The following is a 19,532-nucleotide window of genomic DNA, read 5'->3' on the forward strand; positions in this document are numbered from 1 at the left end:
TCTCGGCTCACTGCAACTTCCACCTCCCAAGTTCAAGCAATTCTCCTGCCTCAGCCTCCTGAGTAGCTGGGATTACAGGCATGCGCCACCATGCCTGGCTAATTTTTGTAGAGGCAGGGTTTCTCCATGTCAGTCAGGCTGGTCTCGAACTCCCAACCTCAGATGATCCACCTGCCTCGGCCTCTCAAAGTGCCGGGATGTGCAGGTGTGAGCCACATGCCTGGTTATAAGACTTTTCATATGGATTAATTAACAAGGCAGAAAGTCATCTCAGCAGATCATTTGTCTTGATTTTAGGGGTCAGAAAATATGGTTACCCTGTGCTCCAGGTCTGCAGAGTAAATGAGTAAAAAGTGTGCTTGGACAGGCCCCAGAACAGCAGGGAGACTACCCACTCTGGACAAGAAGGTTATAAGGATACTGGCCAGCTGAGATAAAATTTTATGCCAGAAAATGACAAAGAGAACAGCTCAGTCTTCTAGTCCTATGCTTTCAACATCTCACCACATCTCATATGGACTCAAAGAACCTAAGCTTTTCAGGCAGGCAGGCATATGCTTGAATCTAAGGCTCTGGATTCAAATCCCAAACCCTTATGGGGAAGTCTCTTTCTGAACTTCAGTTTTCTCATCTATAAAATAGGCACACCACCACCTATAAGGCTGGAGGCTGTGAGAAAGAAAGAAGACAATTAAAAATATCTAGCCTAAGCCGGGCACGGTGGCTCACACCTGTAATCCCAGCACTTTGGGAGGCCGAGGCAGGCGGATCACGAGGTCAGGAGATAGAGACCATCCTGGCTAACACGGTGAAACTCCATCTCTACTAAATACACAAAAAATTAGCCAGGCGTGGTGGCGGGCGCCTGTAGTCCCAGTTACTCGGGAGGCTAAGGCGGGAGAATGGCGTGAACCTGGGAGGCGGAGCTTGCAGTGAGCCAAGATCGCACCACTGCCCTCCAGCCTGGGTGACAGACACTGTCTCAAAAAAACAAATCTAGCCTAGTGCCTGGCACACTATAGGTACCAAAATGAACCCTAGGTCTTTTTCCTGGATTGTAAATTTCAGTTCAGAGCCCCTCTTGCCTTGTAGGCAGAATTTAGATTTTTGTTTTTCCTGTGTTATCTCAGTAATCCAAGTATAATAAAGATCAGCTGGTTGTGGTGGCTCATGCCTGTAATTCCAGCACTTTGAGAGGCTAAGGCGGGTGGATCACTTGAGGTCAGCAGTTTGAGACCAGCTTGGCCAACATGGTGAAACCCCGTCTCTACTAAAAATACAAAAATTAGCCAGGTGTGGTGGCAGGCACCTGTAATCCCAACTACTTGGGAGGCTGAGGCAGGAGAATCACTTGAACCAGGGAGGCAGAGGTTGCAATGAGCCAAGATCATGCCACTATTCTCCAGCCTGGGTGCCAGAGTGAGACTCTGTCTCAAAAAATAATTTTTTAAAAAACTACAGCTTAGCATTCTGCTAAGCTTGAATACAAAAAATTTATTCTTAACAACCATCTTACTGGGGAAATTCCGTTATCACTCCATTTTACCAGTTCAGAACCTGAGGATCAGAGACTTGGCTAAGGTCACAAATCTAATGAGTGGCAGAGTGAGGATTCAAATCCAGGCCTATGTGGTGTAGTGCCTATCCTCTATCCTCTGAAGGGCCAGGCAACTCAGCCTTACAGAGATGACAATGGTTTGGTTGTTTGGTATTTCCTCCCCAGCCAGGAGCCCTCACCTGTGTAATTCTTCATCGGAGGGTGAGTACTTGGCAGTGACATCAGCCAGTTCCCCAAAGATCTGCTTGCTGTAAACGGTGAGGGAGGACAGCAGGATTAGCTCCTGCCATGTGGAGCTCAAGAGGCACGTGTAATCCTTGATTGAGAGCTCGCAGAAGAAAGGCAGTTTCTTGATCCAGGCAATCTGCCTAAAGAGCAGCTCGTCGGCCAGGCGGCAAAGCAGGGCAAACAGTTCTGCCTGTGTCACAGCGTATCTGAGGGGCAGGGACAGGGGAAAATCACTTCCATTGGTCAGAGGGTGAGGATGAGGGTACAGAGAAAAGGTAGTCCCAAGGGCACAAAGGGACTCTGGCAATGGGCTCCTTGCTCCATGCCCATGGGTCTCCAGTTCCATTCAGTGTGATTTTCTGATAAAGGGGGAGGGCTGAGGCACACAGCAAGCTCAGGGCTGGAGAGGTGGGTCTGATGAGGAAAGGCTGCTGAGGGGAAAGGAGACTTAGAAATGTGTGCAATTGGCTGGGTGCAATGGCTCATGCCTGTAATCCCAGCACTTTGGGAGGCCAAGGCAGGTGGATCACTTGAGGTCAGGAGTTCGAGACCAGCCTGGCCAACATGGTGAAACCCCATCTCTACTAAAAACACAAAATTTAGCCGGGTGTGGTGGCACATGCCTGTAATCCCAGCTACTCGGGAGGCTGAGGCAGGAGAATCACTTGAACCTGAGAGGCAGAGGTTGCAGTGAGCCAAGATCCTGCCACTGCACTCCAGCCTGGGCAACAGAGCAAGACTGTCTCAAAAAAAAAAAAAAAAAAAAAAAGAGAGAAACGTGTCCAATTGTCAGGGAATATGACTTTTATTGTTGGTGTTCTCTAATGTTCCATGTCTTAGAGAAAATTCCAGTCACTCCTGTTCAAGTTCTGGCAATGGAACTCTAATGGGGTGGATCTGATGCCCACCCAACAAAGGAACTGGACAAAAATAAGCCTCACATCCAGACGGCTGAAGAGAACAGAACAAGTTCAGAAGCTTTTTCTGCTCTCAGTCCACCCCCTGGTGGTGAGTTCAGGAACCAGCATTGCTCAGCCTTTCCTTTAAGCTAAAGCTGGAATAAAAGGGGCCTTTGAGACCACAGACCCACAGACCCAAGAGTTTCAGCTTCCTTCCTCTCAAGGCCCCTTGCCAAGACTTTTCCTCACACTCCTACATCTAAATTTTTTTTTTTTTTTTGAGACGGAATTTCACTCTGCCGCCCAGAACTGGAGTGCAGTGGCGCAATCTCAGCTCACTGCAAGCTCCACTTCCCGGGTTCAAGCAATTCTCCTGCCTCAGCTTCCTGAGTAGCTGGGATTACAGGCACGCGCCACCATACCCAGCTAATTTTTGTATTTTTAGTACACATGGGGTTTCATCATGTTGGCCAGGCTCGTCTGGAACTCGTAACCTTGTGATCTGCCCACCTAGGCCTCCAAAAGTGCTGGGATTACAGGCATGAGTCACCACGCCCGGCTTCCTACATCCAGATTTATAAAGGGTTTGTGTGACCTCCTTGTGGGTAGATATTTTAATCTCCTCTTCTGAAACTGGAGACTAGCTTAAGAAATCTCAGTGTATGTTCCTTGGAGGTCTAAGCTTGGTAACACACATTCGCTTATGCTCTAGGCCAAAGGAGTAATGGATGCAGCAATGGGTAGGCCCGAAGGCTGAACTATCATCGCCTCACATACGGCTGACTAAAGACTGGAAGAATACTCCTTCCACCCACTCGAGCCTGCACCTAAAGTGGTCACGTGCCACCAGGCTAGCCATGGGGATGCTGGTGAGGGGTGCAGACAGGCTACAACCAGCTAGGGCTTTGTGAAGGAGCCTATATTTGATATATGACTATCCCCAGAATTACTGCTCATCTCTATCACGGAAGTGCTCCGACCCATGCCAGGACCTGGCTTACCTAGGCCCAAGCAGAAACAAAGGCCCTTCTATCTCAATTCCACAGGAACTGGAAAGTAACCTCAACTCTATGAGAAATGATGCTTAAGGAAAAAATAAGGGATCACTGGTTTCAAAGATTAGCACAGATTTGTCCCCTGACGCTTGAGTCATTATTCGCCCAACTCATTCTGAAGCCACGGGTATAGCAGCCAGGGACGCAAGTGAGTGTGGGGTCAGGACACTTTGAGACTGCAAGGGGCCAAGAAGGGCGGAGCTCACTCACCCATCTTCGATCAACATGGGCGTGCCCAGTGGCTCCAGGTCCTCGGCTGATAACAGCTGGTGAATCAGACTGTATGACTGGGGATCCAGGCTGCGAGCTTGTGGGGGCAGAAGCGGTGAGTGGCCAGAATAGCTAAAAAGGTGCGGTATGTATTGGTAATGTGGAGGCACAGACATTCCCATGTACTGTTCCCTGAATGCCATGAATCCATTTAGTTCCACAGACCTACTGGAGAGAAAAGTCTTGCATCAAACAGAGCCATGGCAAGTCTAGTAATTACTCAAAGGAAGTGAGCCAGAAGGTGACTTTAGGTATTCTTTGGCCATGAGGTCTGGGTCTTCATCAAGCCAGGGGGCATAATTAATAGTTAAATTCATGTCTCTCCTACTAGATTCCCATCTGTGAGACAAAGACTCTATGGGTATATGAATGTCGGGGTCACCACTGGACACTAAGTGCATGGCAGAGTAGGTAATGAATAAATATTGGTTGAATGAATTCTTTGTATAGGTACCATGTCTGGACAGTTTTTTAACAGATGGCAAAGTGGGTATATATATTACTGCTAGGAAAACTAAGGCACAGACAGGCTAAGTGCCTGGCTACAAAACAAATCCAGCATCTAGCAAGGAACCCCGCATGCAGCAACAACCCCCTAAATAGTCCAAGGAAGGAACAAACTAAGGGACACCTGAATGGGATAAAAGCTTTAAATATGAAGAGAAAGGTAGATTTTTGCCTTCCTTTTCTTTCTTGCAGAAAGCTAACCACTCTATCAACTAATTTAAAAAAAAAAAAAAAAAAAAAACTAAGCCAGCCACAGTGGTGTGCACCTACAGTTTCAGCTACTTGGGAGGCTGAGCTGGGAGGATCACTTTAAGGCTAGGAATTTGAGACAAGCCTGGGCAACATAGCAAGACTCCATCTCTTTTTTCAAAAAAAGTATTTAATTAAAAGAAAAAAAAAAAAAAAAAACGTCTTGCCATATTGCCCAGGCTGGTCTTGAACTCCTGGACTTAAGCAATCTACCCACCTTGACCTCCCAAAGTGCTGGGAATACAGGTGTGAGCCACCATGCCTAGCATCTCTTAAGAAAAAAAAATCCTCCAGCTTTTGCCTAAGTGTATCTCCTATAATTGGGGCTGGCAAACTTTGGTTTGCAAGCTAAATCCAGCCCACTGCCTATTTTGGAACACAGCCATGCTCACTGGTTCACATACTGTCCATGGCCATGGTTGTTTTCACACTACAAAGGCAAAATGGAGAAGCTGAGCTCCAAACCACTAGGCCCGGAAACCTGAAAATATTTACTATCTGGCCTTTGCAGAAAAAGTTTGTCAATCTATATCCTAAAAGAAAGTTTTCTGGGGAAAGGAAACCTTCCCTAATAGCTGAAGGCTCTATTTCACACTTGACAACTAACTAAAGATATGCTTGAACCAGGAGTTTCTAAGTTTGTATTCTCTGATAGCAGCAAATTTGACTGGCTTAAAAAGTCTTCAATGTTTCTTAAAATTTATAAAGTGAAAAACACTGACTTTTGTGAGGCAGAGAAATTATAGTTTAATTCAAAACTGTCAAAAAGGTTTATTTCAATGATAAAATAAACGAGAGAAAATGGCTACATTAAAAATGTCATTCTGTTAGGTGAAGAATACATGGGCATGGATAGAAGCTACAGCACTTTATCAGTCTGCAGAAGAGACCACTGACATTTTCAAGGTCTTTAGCATAAAAGGGGCTGGGAAACACTGTTTTCAATCATCCTGACCCCTACTCCAAGAGTCTGAGGGAGCAACAGTACAATGGCTGAGACAGCCTGGCAGGGACACTCAGCCAGAGGTTTTCTGTGGGTCTCCCCTTGGTGGGGGATCCCTAGATGATGATCATGGGTTTGCCTTAAAGCTCACCTGGAGGACAGTGTGGAGCCTGGTGAGGGCTGGTTGCTCTCCAAAGCCCTGTTCCCAGGGGAACTGTGGTCACTATCACCATGGTTGCTCCAGTGATTGGCCTCTTCCTCAAACTCCTGCCCAGACATGATCCTTTCGATTTCTTCTTCTGATATCTTTGACAAGGAATTGAGACATGTTAGATGGGTGCTCAAGACACTCTCTGTTCTTTCTTCAGGACTGAGAGCTTATTTAAATCTCATAGTATTTCCCAGAAACCTAGGTTCCCTCTCCTCGATCCCCATACTCTGGGCCTCTCACTAATCTTAGGACAGCGTGCCTTCCTTCCTCCTGGCACCATGGCCCTTCGTGGCCTTCCTCCTACTCATTTATACTACTCTCAAGCCATGAAGCCTCGAGGTTCTTTCAACTCCTTTTTGTCCTTGAGGCTATTCTTTCCTAACCCTGAAACACCACTCCTCAATGACAATCTCCTACTTGTCCTTTAAGATTCAATTCAAATGTCACCTCTTGCCAGGCATGGTGGCTCATGCCTGTAATCCCAAAACTTTGGGAGTTCCAGAAGTTCAAGACCAGCCTGGGCAACATGGTGAAACCCATCTCTACAAAAAATAGAAAAATTACTTGGGCCTGGTGGTGCATGCCTGTAGTCCTAGCTACTCAAGAGACTGAGGCAGGAGATTCTGGCCTAAGCTCAGAAGACTGAGGCTCTAGTGAGCCATGATCGCACTAACCCACCCCAGCCTGGGTGACAGAGCAAGACCCTGTCTCAAAAGAAGACAAAACAAAACCAAACAAAAAAACCCCAAATGTCATGTCCTTTGTGAGGCTTTCTACCATCACATTTTGGATACTCTCTTCAACGAACAGTGCTGGGAAAACTACATCCACGTGCCCCGCCCCCACCCCCCAAAAGACGTCGAACCCTTATACCGTTCACAGAAGTCAACCTCAAAATAGATTAAATATTTAAATATAAGACCTAAAACTATAAAACTCCTTGGAGAAAACACAGGGGAAAATCTTCATAAAACTGGTCTTGGCAGTGATTTCTTGGATACAACACCAAAAGTACAGACAATAGAACAAAACCAGCCAAGTGTGACTACATTAAACTAAAAAGCTTCTCTGCAACAAAGGAAACAATCAACAGGGTAAAAAGATACCCTATGAAATGGGAGAATATATTACCATACATATGATAAGGGGTCAACATCTACAATATACAAGGAACTCCCGTAACTCAGTAACAGAAAAAAAAACAAAACAAAACACATTGAAAAATGAACAAGAAACTTGAGCAGACATTTCTCCAAAGAAGACATATGACCAATAGGTATATAAAAAGATGCTCAACATCACTTATCATCAGGAAAATACAAATCAAAACTTGAAGATATTAACTCACACCTGTTAGGATGTCTGTTATATGCAAAAGAAGACAACAACAACAACCAAAAAAACCCAAAAACAAACAAACAAAAAGTCCAGAAAATAACAAGTGCTGGCAAGGACGTGAAGAAATGGAAACCTTGTGCACCGTTAGTGGGAATGTAAAATGGTGCAACCACTATGGAAAACAGCATGGAGGGTCCTAAAAAAGGTAAAAATAGAACCACCATAGGATCCAGCAATCCCATCTACGGGTATTTATCCAAAAGAACTGAAATCAGGATTGTGAAGAGATAACTGCACTCCCACGTTCACTGCAGCATTATTCAAAATAGTCAAGAAGTGAATACAACGTGTAAGTGTCCGATGACAGAGAAATGCATAAGAAAATGTGATATACACATAGAACACCTTAAAAAAGAAGGAAGTCATTATAAGCTATACCAAGGATGAACCATGATGACATTACACCAAGTGAAATAAACTAGTCACAGAAGCACAAATACTGCATGATTCCACTTTATGAGGTATCTAAAGTAGTCAAACTCTTATAAGCAGAAAGTGGAATGGTGGCTGCCATGGGCAAAATGAGAGGAAAATGAGGAACTGTTGTCTAATGGGTATAGCGTTTCAGTCACGTAAGATGAAAAAGTTCTGAAGATTTGCTGTATCAGAGTGTGCATATAGTTAACAACACTGTACTATGTGATTAAAATTTTGTTTAAAAGGTAGATTTCATGTTATATGGTTTTTACTTCTGCCATAATAAAAAAGAGCAGCTATTAGTCCAGACCAAAAAACAAAAAGAATTTATAAGACATATATTTGACTTGAAAAATGAGAATAAAAATGTTTTAGAAAAAAAGAATAAATACAGCAGAGTTGGGAGTCACACAGCCTGACTGAATGTATGCTGTGCTCATGTGACAGGAAATCCTCCAAACATCATCAGTGTATGTCTTAAGACAACTGTGAACACCTTTCTTTCATTCCCTCACATTTAACTGGCTAAATCCTATAAATCTACCCAGTAAATATCTCTTGAGTCTATTATCTCCCCTCAATCTGCACTGCCATTGCTCTGCTTTAACTATTATCTGTATCTCTCACCTGTACTTCTGTAAAAACCTTCTGCTTTCTCTCTCCCTCAGTTTCACTCATCCTCACCTCACTCCTCACAAACCATTTCTACTTGCCAGAATGATCTTTCTAAAATGCAAATCTAAATAAAACCTTTTAGTAGTTGCCTCTTGGCTCATACCAGTAACAGTAATAGTTTTTAAAATTTTTATTTTATTTTGGTAGACACAGGGTCTGTCTTGCTATGTCGCCCAGGCTAGTCTTGAACTCCTGGCCTCAAGCAATCTTCCTGCCTCAGCCACCCAAAGTGCTGGGATTACAGGCGTGTGTCACTGCTCCTGGCCACTAGTAATTCCTAAGGCATGCTCTCTGCCTACTAGTGTGCCAAGGGATTCACCTGATGGGCAGAAATATATCCAATTTTCTACCCTCATGAAGCTCTTCTGCTGGCAAGTAAGAACAACGAGTAAGAACAAGTGGTGTAGGCTGGTCCCACAAAGACTTTTCCTAAGGAGCTGTAGTCAAAGACAGTTGAAGGCCACTCCCTAATGAACTGATTCCAAATTCAAGGAATCTGCCTTATCTTCTGCCACTCTACTACATGTGCCCAATGTTCCAGCCTAACTGAACAAACTCCTTGTCATAAAGATTCATCTTTGGGTCTTTTCACAGTCTATTTTCTTGAGTGTCTCTAGTCCCCAACCACGGCTATTCTAGCCCAAGCAGAATAGATGCCCCTCCCTCTGTAGTCCCTGAGCGTCCTCTGTTACCTCTCACCTTACTATGATGTCTGTTTACCTATCTGTCTCTCCCATTAGACTGAGCTCACAGTATAGGGCCTGGAAGAGTAGGAACTCAGTAAATGTTTGTGGGACTGAATGGGGGTATATCATTCCTACTCTACAATAAGACAATAATATCCTGCTGGTACATTTTTTAGATGAAACGAACAGCAAAGTAGTCCTGCTCATTTCTGCCAGGCTTACTTATCTATAACCTTAAGGATTGATCAAAATATCCTCTGCATGGTTCAGAACCATAACTGGGTTCACTGTCTGTGAAATCCTTAGAAAAGGCTGAGGGATCACAAGAAGAGCTTTAATGATTAACTTACATATTTAAGATTTTCAAAGCACTTTCACATCCAGGCTGTAAAAGCACTTTTACAGAAATGAAAACAAAGATGGCTCTCCATCTTTGGAGATGAAAGAATCAAGGTGAGCAGTTTCAGGAACAGCTGGAGCCCTGGGCTTCCAGGATGGACCACAGGGATTGAGGTCTAGAACTCACCTGGACTGGCCCAATGCTCTTATTCCGGCCTCCAGGCATGCCATCTTCTCTGATAGCTGAAAGGAAACATAAGTCAAGAAAGGCAGTCAGAAGCACACTCATATAACTTTTAGCACAAAAAGAGAATTTGCTTGGCCAAAAGTATAAGACAGTAATTAGTGAATCCAAGATTAAAACACAGGTCCTTCTGGACCCAAAGCACACACTTCTTTCTATTATTCCAGGTTCCTTCATAGGCAGCAATATTTTGGGGCCCCCAAGGCATTCTGTACCTATTACACACACTGTATACATTCAACATGTTTAAAAAAGGTGATAGTACTATTTACTAGTTCTTCAGTTACAAATATCCTGCCAGGATGATGCATCTTAAGGTTTTGACAAATTTTAGGGGAGGGACAGGGTATTTCCATTTTTAAATAAAACAGTTTTTATTCCCAGCCTACGATTAGGTTTGATTTGTAGAATCAGAACAGGTTTTTTGTGTTTTTTTTTCATTAATCAGAATTTTGACCTCAATGGTTTCTCCCTGCAAAGGCACCTGTGTAGTTGAAGGAGATTACTGAGCATTTTCTAAGTAAAAAAAGCATCCTTTAAGTAATATATCCTGACTAAGAATAACAACGACTACTAATATTATCATCACTGTTTATGGAACACTTAACACGGGGGCATAGAGAGGAACCCCTGATTTGCAATTATAGTAGGACCATAGTATTAGGCAATCCTTTCTGGAAAAGAAAACTTCTGAACTGGGTATTAAAGGTTAGGTGGGATTTAGGCAGCTAGGAAAAGAGTGCTCCAGATTGAGCGAACAGTGTACAAAAAAGCAAGCTGAAGATAAAAATGAGCTCTTTTTTCTGGAAACTTCCAAGTGGCTTAATCTGGCTAAAGCATGGGGGGAAGGTGGCCTACGTGGGGGAAGATAAGGGTAGAAAGGCCAATTGGGCTTAGATCATAAAGAGCCTTGAATGCCAGACTAGGGTATAACTTTAGCTAAGGAGCTTGAGAACAAGAAGGAATGTAGGGGGGCACTGTGGTCATATTGGGATTTAAAAAAATCTTTGTGACAGCCACTGTGGAGGGTAGCTTGAAAGGGGTTAATGTTAACAATGACAGAAGATAAGCTAATGATATTATGTAACAGCAGGCCTTACCAGGATATACCTGCCACTTTAAAAAATTAACATAAGGAATCTAGAAAGTTCCTGAGGCAGGCACTGATTGCCTCAAAAGGTGGGAGCTCCAAGTATAACCCCGTTTCTGAGGTAACTAAAAGGCTGACAGGAAATTCAGAATTAAGTAAGTTAGGGTCCAAATCGTGTTTCTTCCTGGTCTGTATAATTATGAACAAGTTTCTTTGCCTCTCTGGATTTTAGTTTACTGAAATGAAAAGAGGCTGGGCGCGGTGGCTCAAGCCTGTAATCCCAGCACTTTGGGAGGCCGAGACGGGCGGATCACGAGGTCAGGAGATCGAGACCATCCTGGCTAACACGGTGAAACCCCATCTCTACTAAAAAAATACAAAAAACTAGCCGGGCGTAGTGGCGGGCGCCTGTAGTCCCAGCTACTCAGGAGGCTGAGGCAGGAGAATGGCGTAAACCTGGGAGGCGGAGCTTGCAGTGAGCTGAGAACTGGCCACTGCACTCCACCCTGGGCGACAGAGCAAGACTCCGTCTCAAAATAAAAAAAAAAAAATTAAAAAAAAAAAAAAAAAAAAAAAGAAATGAAAAGAGGGAATATTGATACTTGTTTCATGTTACGTTACATAAAACGGTATGGCTAAAACACCAACCCTAGGGCCTGACATGTAAAGTAAGCACTTAGTAACTAATCCTTCCCTCTCCCTAGCCTCTTTGAGTTAAAAATCCAAGTTTCTATTCTCAACTTTGCTAGAATCTTAATATTTTCATCTGCTAAGTGGAGGCAACATGGTCAGTCTGCATTATAAAAAGCTGTTGTGAATTTAGAGTAAGAAACATACATAGCCTATGTTAGAGCTAGATGTATGCTGCTTGTTGGCTGGGAGGTCTCTTTCCATTTAATTTCAAGGCCTAAAATCCTTACAATCGCTTCTCTGCTATTCCATGGTCAATGACAGTCTTTGGATATTTCTATTTCTAATAACAACATCTCACATGTCTTTATTTCAGTTCACAGGTAGAGAACAAAGATCTGTCACTGGAATATGACATCAAATATATTACTAGTTCAGCTGTTATCTCATTTTCACTGTCCTGGAGGTGTGAAAATAATGCAACATACTTTACTTTTCATTTAAAGGGCCACATGTCTTAAATATTTATATCTTGCCAATCTCTTGTTCTGAAATTCAAAAGCTCATCGGTCGGGCGCAGTGGCTCACACTTGTAATCCCAGCACTTTGGGAGGCTGAGAGGGCAGATCACCTGAGGTTGGGAGTTTGAGACCAGCCTGACCAACATGGAGAAACCATGTTTCACTAAAAATTCAAAATCAGCCAGGCGTGGTGGCACATGCCTGTAATACCAGCTACTCGGGAAGCTGAGGCAGGAGAACAGCTTGAACCCGGGAGGTGGAGGTTGCGGTGAGCCGAGATGGTGCCACTGTACTCCAGCCTGGGCAACAAGAGCAAAACTCCATCTCAAAAAAAAAGTTCATCTTCTTCCTCGACCCCACCCAGAATAAGAAATGATAGAAATCTACTATGTGTTACATACTGTTCTCTGAGGTAAAATAACTCATGAGTAAAGTATTAGTATCACTCCCATTGAAGAGATGGATCTAAAGCTCACAGAAATGAAGTATTTTGCTGGAAGAGACGGAAACTAAAGAGCAGAATCAGGGTTGGAACCCACGCTATCAGACTCTAAGACCAGACTTCTTTCAGAGAAACATAAGATACTTTTAGGTGGTGCATAAACTCTTAATTATACATTCTTAATTACTAATTATTTTTATTTACATTATTATTTATTAAGTATTAATTATTCTTAAATTATACATTTATTCTGATGTGCAACTCACTGAGGTGGTAAAAAATTGCCTTTAAAAATTAACTTTGGCCGGGCACAGTGGCTCACGCCTGTAATCCCTGCACTTTGGGAGGCCGAGGCGGGCGGATCACGAGGTCAGGAGATCGAGACCATCCTGGCTAACACGGTGAAACCCCGTCTCTACTAAAATACAAAAAATTAGCCGGGCGCGGTGGCAGGCGCCTGTAGTCCCAGCTACTCGGGAGGCTGAGGCAGGAGAATGGCGCGAACCCGGGAGGCGGAGCTTGCAGTGAGCCGAGATGGTGCCACTGCACTCCAGCCTGGGCAACAGAGTGAAGACTCCGCCTCAAAAAAAAAAAAAAAAAATTAACTTTGATTTTTAAAAGTTACTGAAAGACTAATATAAACAGCAATGCCCATTTAGAGATGATAAAATTGGTCAAGATGCCATGAAGCCGCCTGAAGTGTGGAAATCAATACAATGTGCCACAGTGCCTCTGTTAAAAACAAAAACTTGGAGCATAGTTTCAAACTTATAATGTTCTTGCACATATGTTTCTTATCTCATTTGATCCTCACAACCACCTTGGAAGGTGTATTATTCTCCCACGCATTTTTGAGATGAGAAAACAGAGCTCAGAGAGGTAAAGAGATGTGCTCAAGGTTACTCAGAGAAAAACTGACAGAGCTGGAGTTTCCATTTAGATCTTCTGATTCTAAAGCTGTGCTTGTTCCTAGATGCCACACTGAACTAACACGTTTTTCAGCAGGGTTAAAGTCTATCTGGCAGTGATTTGATTAAAAAGAACAAATGGCTCCTGTGTGCAGTATTACAGGAATGGTTCTGCTGTAACTCTTATCTAAGTCTAAGAAAGAGAATGGCCCTAGCCATGGTGCTTCTATCTTCTCAGAAGGCACCACAAATACTTTTTCTGCTTTGGAACTCATATGCCTCCCATTCTTCATTCACTTGGGCCTAGGCAGTCAACAGAACCCAGAAACCATAAATAACAAAGCTAACTACATCAAAGTTCCACTCAAAACCTGTTGGTGGTGCCTTTGGTCCATGGGCCAAATCTAAGCTCCTGAGCATGGCATTCAAGACCATCTATCATCTGGTTCTGCTGGGACCCCCCACCCTCATCTCTGGCATAAATGCTATGCCCTAATGCTATACCCTAATGCTATACCCTAATGCTACACCCTACATATAGAGAACTATTTGTTAGTCTTTGAACACGCTATTCTGTTTTACATAGTTCTGTCTCTTAGTATGTTCCCTGTACTCAGAAAGAAACTTAAAGTGGAAAAATCTGGCAACACCACCTTCCGTAAGTTACATCATAACAACCAAGTGATTCAAGTTAATATCACCAATAATGGGTATACACTTACATCATGTGCTCTTGATATTATGGACTAAGAAGGACACAACATCATTTCTATGGCATTCTTGTGAAAAATGCATAACCTGCATGTAATTGTGAGGAAACTGACAAGCCCAAATTAAGGGATATTCTACAAAATACATGAATACATGACCTATTTGCTTCAAAATCGACAATGTTAATAAAGACAAAGAAAGACTGAGGAACTATTTCAGATTAAAAGAAACTGAAAAGACATAAAAACTAAATGTAATGTGACTTCCTGAATTGGCTTCTAGATCAGAAAAAAATGAAATTGCTATAAAGGACACTGGGATGAATGGCAAAAATTGAGTAAGATCTGCTAATAAGATAGTATTGTGTCATGTTACATTTCCGGATTTTGATAATAGTATTGTGATTGTCAGAAATAAGAGGAACACTGCCTATGCCTCACTCTTAAATGGCTAAGAAGGTGCACACATGCAGGCGCACACACACTTACTTACCTGTGGGAAGTGGGGAAGGTGGGAGAGAGAGAGAGAGAGACAGAAGGAAGAGCAAGGGGGAAGGGGGAGGGAAAATAATAAAACAAATAGGATGATAAAGCAAATGCGGCAAAATGTTAGCAATTGGTGAATGTGGGTAAAGGGTATATGAGAATTCTTACTACTGTTGCAAATTTCCTGTAAGCTTGAAATTATTTCAAAATAAAACAGAGCAAAATTTTAAAGTCTTAATTTAAAAACAAACAGACCTTTGGCCGGGCATATGCTCATGCCTATAATCCCAGCACTTTGGGAGGCTGAGGTGGCAGGATTGCTTGAGCTCAGTTCAGCTCAGCTGAATTTGATCCTCAGTTCAAGACCTGCCTGGGCAACATGCTGAAAACTCGTCTCTACAATTTTTTTTTGGTAGAAAAAATGTAAAAAAAAAGTTCACAAGGAAAATGTAAGAAATGTAAAAAAAAAAAAAAGTTTGTAAGGAACACGAACTTTGATTTCTTTAAGATTCTGCTCAAATGTTATCCCTCCTTGAGATTTCTCAGTGCTTCATGTAGACCTCTGTGTTGTGTCCTGGGGCACTTTTTACCCTGGTAAAGTGACATGGCAATGCCATAGGATCACTGTCTCACAATGCCATTCTGCAAACATCACCTCCTCCAAGAAGCTTTCCTTGACCTTTATACTTTTGAACTAGTTAGCAAGTTATGAGACCACAGAGTTAAGGAAATTTTTTATTTTTTCACATAATTACTTAACTAATATGAAATCCACTCCCCATTCCCACCCACCATGAAGCTGACTGTATCTTCATTTCTCCTCTTACAGTATTCTCCCCGTCCCACTTCCTGCCATGGCCCTCCATCACAGTCAACCCATCTAACCAGGGAGCATCCTATCACTACTGAGTTATTTGCTGAGGGACCAACAGAAAAGTAGGACTTGATCATGGTCCTTGAGGGGCTCATTGTCTAATAATGAGGGAAACAGACGAGTGAAGAGAGAAAGATAACACAAGGTGACCAGGGTTATGGCAGAGGGCATGCAAAAAAGCTGTGGAAGCACAGGAGGGTTATCTGGTGGGGGGTGGCGTCAGAGAAGGATTCTTAGAGGATGTTACAAATAAATGCTGAACCTTGAAGTCAGGAGTAGAAGAAAGGGTGACTGAAACCCTCTCTTCTTTCAGGCAGATGAAACCACATGTGCAGAACAGGAAACATCATTGGGTTTTTGAAGAACTAGGATGGAATGCAGATTGTGAGTGGGGAACACCAAATGGAGAAGGAAAGGGATCAGGTGGCTGATGCCAGTGTCAGAGGGGCCTTGAAAATCACCTTGAGAGCCTGACTTTATCCTGAAGACCGTAAAATGGGTAAGAAACATACATGGGGGATACTAGTGCAGTAGTGGGGATGGACAGACAGGGCCCAGTCTCCATTCACCACCCTTCTTTAGATCTTCCTCATTGCTTTGCTAATTTAATAACTTTTCTGACCAGTCAACTTCTAGGTCTGAAAAGACACTCAGTTCTAAATCCAAAGATGGAGGACAACAGAGAGCTGTCTCTCACATAGGTGAAAAAGCCCCAGTCACAAATGGCAGCTGCATTTTTTTAAAATAATTTTTTAAATTTTAAGGTAAGTTTAGACTTTATACAAGAGTTGCAAAAATAGTATGGAGAGTTCCCATATACTCTCCTCCTTTTAACATTTGACATAATCATGGCTAGTCATCAAAACTAGGAAACTAACTTTGGTACAATACTATTAACCAAAGCACATACTTTATTTTGATTTCTCCAGTTGTTTCACTGATATCTTTTGTTCCAGAACACAATCCAGGGGCCCACATTACATTTAGCTGTCTTGCCTTCATAGTCTTCTCCAATCTGTGACAGCTCAGTCTTTCCCTGTTTTTTGTGACTCTGACACTTTTCAAATGGGTATTTTGTCAAATGTCAGTTATTCTGAAGAATGTCCCTCAATACGGGCTTGTCTGTTTTCTCAGGATTAGACTGGGAGTGAACTTACCTCTGTGTGTGTGTACATGTGTGTGCTTCTCAGTGTTTCATATTGGGGGTATATACAGTGTTGGTGTGTTTTATTGGTACTGTTAATCTTGATCATTTGGCTACAGTTATGTCTGTCAGAATTCTTTAAATAAACTTACTATTTTTCCCTTTGTAATTACTATATATTTGCAGACTATGCAAATATTCTGTTTCTGTTTACACCAATGCCACTTACTTAGCATCCATTAAGATCTTGCTTGTTGCAATTATTACTGTGGTGTTCTAATGGTGGTTTTTTTTTTTTTTTTTGGTCTGTCACCCAGGGTGAGTACAAATGGTGTGATCTTGGCTTACTGCAACCTCCGTCTCCCAGGTTTACCTTAGCCTCCAGAGCAGCTGGGACTACAGGCACATGCCACCGCGCCCAGCTAATTTTTATATATTTTTTTGTATAGACGGGGTTTCAGCATGTTGCCAAGGCTGGTCTTGAACTCCCGAGCTTAAGCAATCCACCTGCTCTGGCCTCCCAAAGTATTGGGATTATAAGCATGAACCACTGTGCCCAGCCCTAATGGTGATTTTTTTTCTATTTCCCTCATTCCTTCTACATTTATATTTATATTTTTAGAGATGGAGTCTCACTATGTTGCCCAGGCTGGTCTTGAACTCCAGGGCTCAAGTGATCCTCTTGCCTTGGCCTCTCAAAGTGCTGGGATGACAGGTGTGAGCCACTAAGCCTGGCCTCCTTCTACATTTATTAATCAGAATTCACTTAAAAGGAAGAATGATCACTTCTCTTTATTTACTCACTTACTTCTTTCAGTATGAACTCATGGATATTTACTTTATTATTTGGGTTATAAACTAATCCTACAGTTATTGTTCCTCAAGTTGTTCCAATGTTGGCCATCAGAAGTTCTTTCAGGTTGGCTTCTGTGCCTTTTGATATGCTTCCTTTCTTTTTTTAGAAAGTACTTCCTAATTTGCTGGCACCTTAAGATGCTGCAGGATCATTTTATATTTCTCCTATCCCAGCCTTAGAATCAACCAGTTCTCCAATGAGTCCTCATTCCTTTCATTGATATTTGGAAGCCAAGATCTGGGTGCTGGGTGTACTCATTGCTCCTAGGGTATCTGCTTCTAGCCCCTCTCAGTGGCTAGAGCTTGGAAATATACATAGGTACACTAACTCACCTACCCACACACGGTATCTATGTATTTTTAAATCTATCTAAAACATGACACACTGATTCCAATCTAGCACCAGGGGACTCATTCTAGCCTTCTCCTTTGCTGATTTATAACTTCTTTCTTTCTCTGATGTGAGAAACCTGACTCTCATTGTCCACAATATATTTACTTGCCGATTCTACTCTAAATGAAGTAGCAACAGAATTCCTAACACATAACCTTGAGAGAAACAAATTTTGCAAACTATAGAGTGCTTTGTTTGTATGTAATTCTTTGTTTTTAGCCTTACAGTATACAGTAAAAACACTTTTCAAAGGTTAGCTCCTTTTTTCTCCGACCCCTTAAGTGTGGTTATGTGACTCATTTCTAACACTAGCTACATTCATTTGTCACAGTGTGCATTCTTTCTCTCTGCCCTGTAACCCCTACAATATCCTAGCTGATTAAACAAATTTTCACATGTAGTAACATTTACTTTTTTGTGGTGTAAAGTTCTATGGGTTTTGACAAATGCACAGAATTATGTGTCAACCACCACAGGTCCATACAGAATATTCCTTACCCCCAAAATACTCCCATGGCAACTGCAATTTTAATCCTGCTTTCGCAGCACCAACCAGGAGGTGGCAGGGTTTCTCTCCCTGACGCAGACTTCACCAGGCAACTGGGTCTGCCTGCTCTGCGTGCAAACAGTCCTAAGGAGACAGCTCCCTGTCCCTCATACTCCATGTGTCTTCTGGTCTATGGTCAGAGGGGTTATAAGGTTAAGTTTCTTCTTCCCTAAAACAGGTGAGTTTTGCTGGAAGCCTCAGAATCTCACACTTCAGCTGAATAAGCAGGATGATTCTTCAGAGACAGTAGTCAAGAAGACAACCCGTAACAACTAAGCTTTCATAAGATACTCACAGTGAGGGCAACAAAGGGAGACGAGAAATGTGGAGGCCAAAACCAAAACAGGGTGAGGGCAAGAAGTTGACAGACTCTTCAAGACAGTATGTGTTTGGTATTGGTGGCTGGAAAAGATTTCAATAAGAGGAAACTGACAGTGGGGAAGGAAAAAGATCTCCAAGTAGAGGAAAACACCTGAGTACAGGCACTGTAAGGCATCCCTGAGGCACAGTATTCAGAAATGAGTTAGAAAGAGAGGCAGGGGACAAACTTCGTAACACTTCAAATGTCCTACTGTGACATTCATCATCCAATAAACACAGGGCGTTCCAACATGTAAACAACTACACCACATGGTAGACATGTGAAGCAGTACATTTTCCGTGTGGTCAGGTACAAGCTCTGCTTAATAACAAATTATAATTTAGTAACTATTAACTGTCAACACAATCACCCCTAAACTAACTACTATTAAATCATTTTACCTCCCTAAGCTGTATCTGTAAACTGGGGATAACAGTTAATAACAGGGTTGCTGTATGTATTCAGTGGTAGAATATATATATGGAGGGTACATAAATAAGTGCTCAATATTAGTATTTATAATAAATTATAAATCACCTAAATTTATCTAAATGCCCTTCCACATCTCTCTTACTTTTCTTCATGATGGGCAAGTTTTTAAAAGGTCCTTCCTATCTCATACACAATAAAACCAGTCTGAGTACATCCGGATGTCTGCATTCATAATGCTATAAAACCAGTTGGAATAGTTCACTTTATCTGACTAGCCCCCCCATCCCTGAACACTGCTGCTATGGACCCCTAATACCTTGCTGGGTATTTTGTATGTTATCATACTTAATCCTGTAGAGAACTCTGAAGGGCAAGTAACATACTACCTTAAAGGTAAGATAATTATCAGAGATATAAAGCAAACTTCCTAAGGTCACAGAGCTAAGAGCTAGTCTGTTT

General features: G+C 42.4%; 1 protein-coding gene across 4 annotated transcripts in view; it reads right to left on the reverse strand.

Annotated features, from left to right (window-relative positions):
• NR6A1 (nuclear receptor subfamily 6 group A member 1) overlaps positions 1-19,532 on the reverse strand; it is a 256,395-nt gene that overhangs the window by 17,746 nt on the left and 219,117 nt on the right. For 2 of the 4 annotated variants that reach the window (XM_073021918.1, XM_008006275.3), the window contains 4 exons: positions 9,623-9,678; positions 5,861-6,015; positions 3,951-4,175; positions 1,738-1,992 (listed from right to left, as the gene is read on the reverse strand). In XM_073021918.1, coding sequence (XP_072878019.1) covers positions 1,738-1,992; positions 3,951-4,175; positions 5,861-6,015; positions 9,623-9,678 — 691 coding nt within the window. Of the gene's footprint in view, positions 1-1,737; positions 1,993-3,950; positions 4,179-5,860; positions 6,016-9,622; positions 9,679-19,532 lie in introns of all 4 variants that reach the window. The other 2 variants (XM_073021917.1, XM_008006274.3) reach the window with 1 other exon arrangement.

Source organism: Chlorocebus sabaeus, chromosome 12 (genome assembly GCF_047675955.1).
Source record: "Chlorocebus sabaeus isolate Y175 chromosome 12, mChlSab1.0.hap1, whole genome shotgun sequence".
In the NCBI taxonomy this organism is placed as follows: Eukaryota; Metazoa; Chordata; class Mammalia; order Primates; family Cercopithecidae; genus Chlorocebus; species Chlorocebus sabaeus.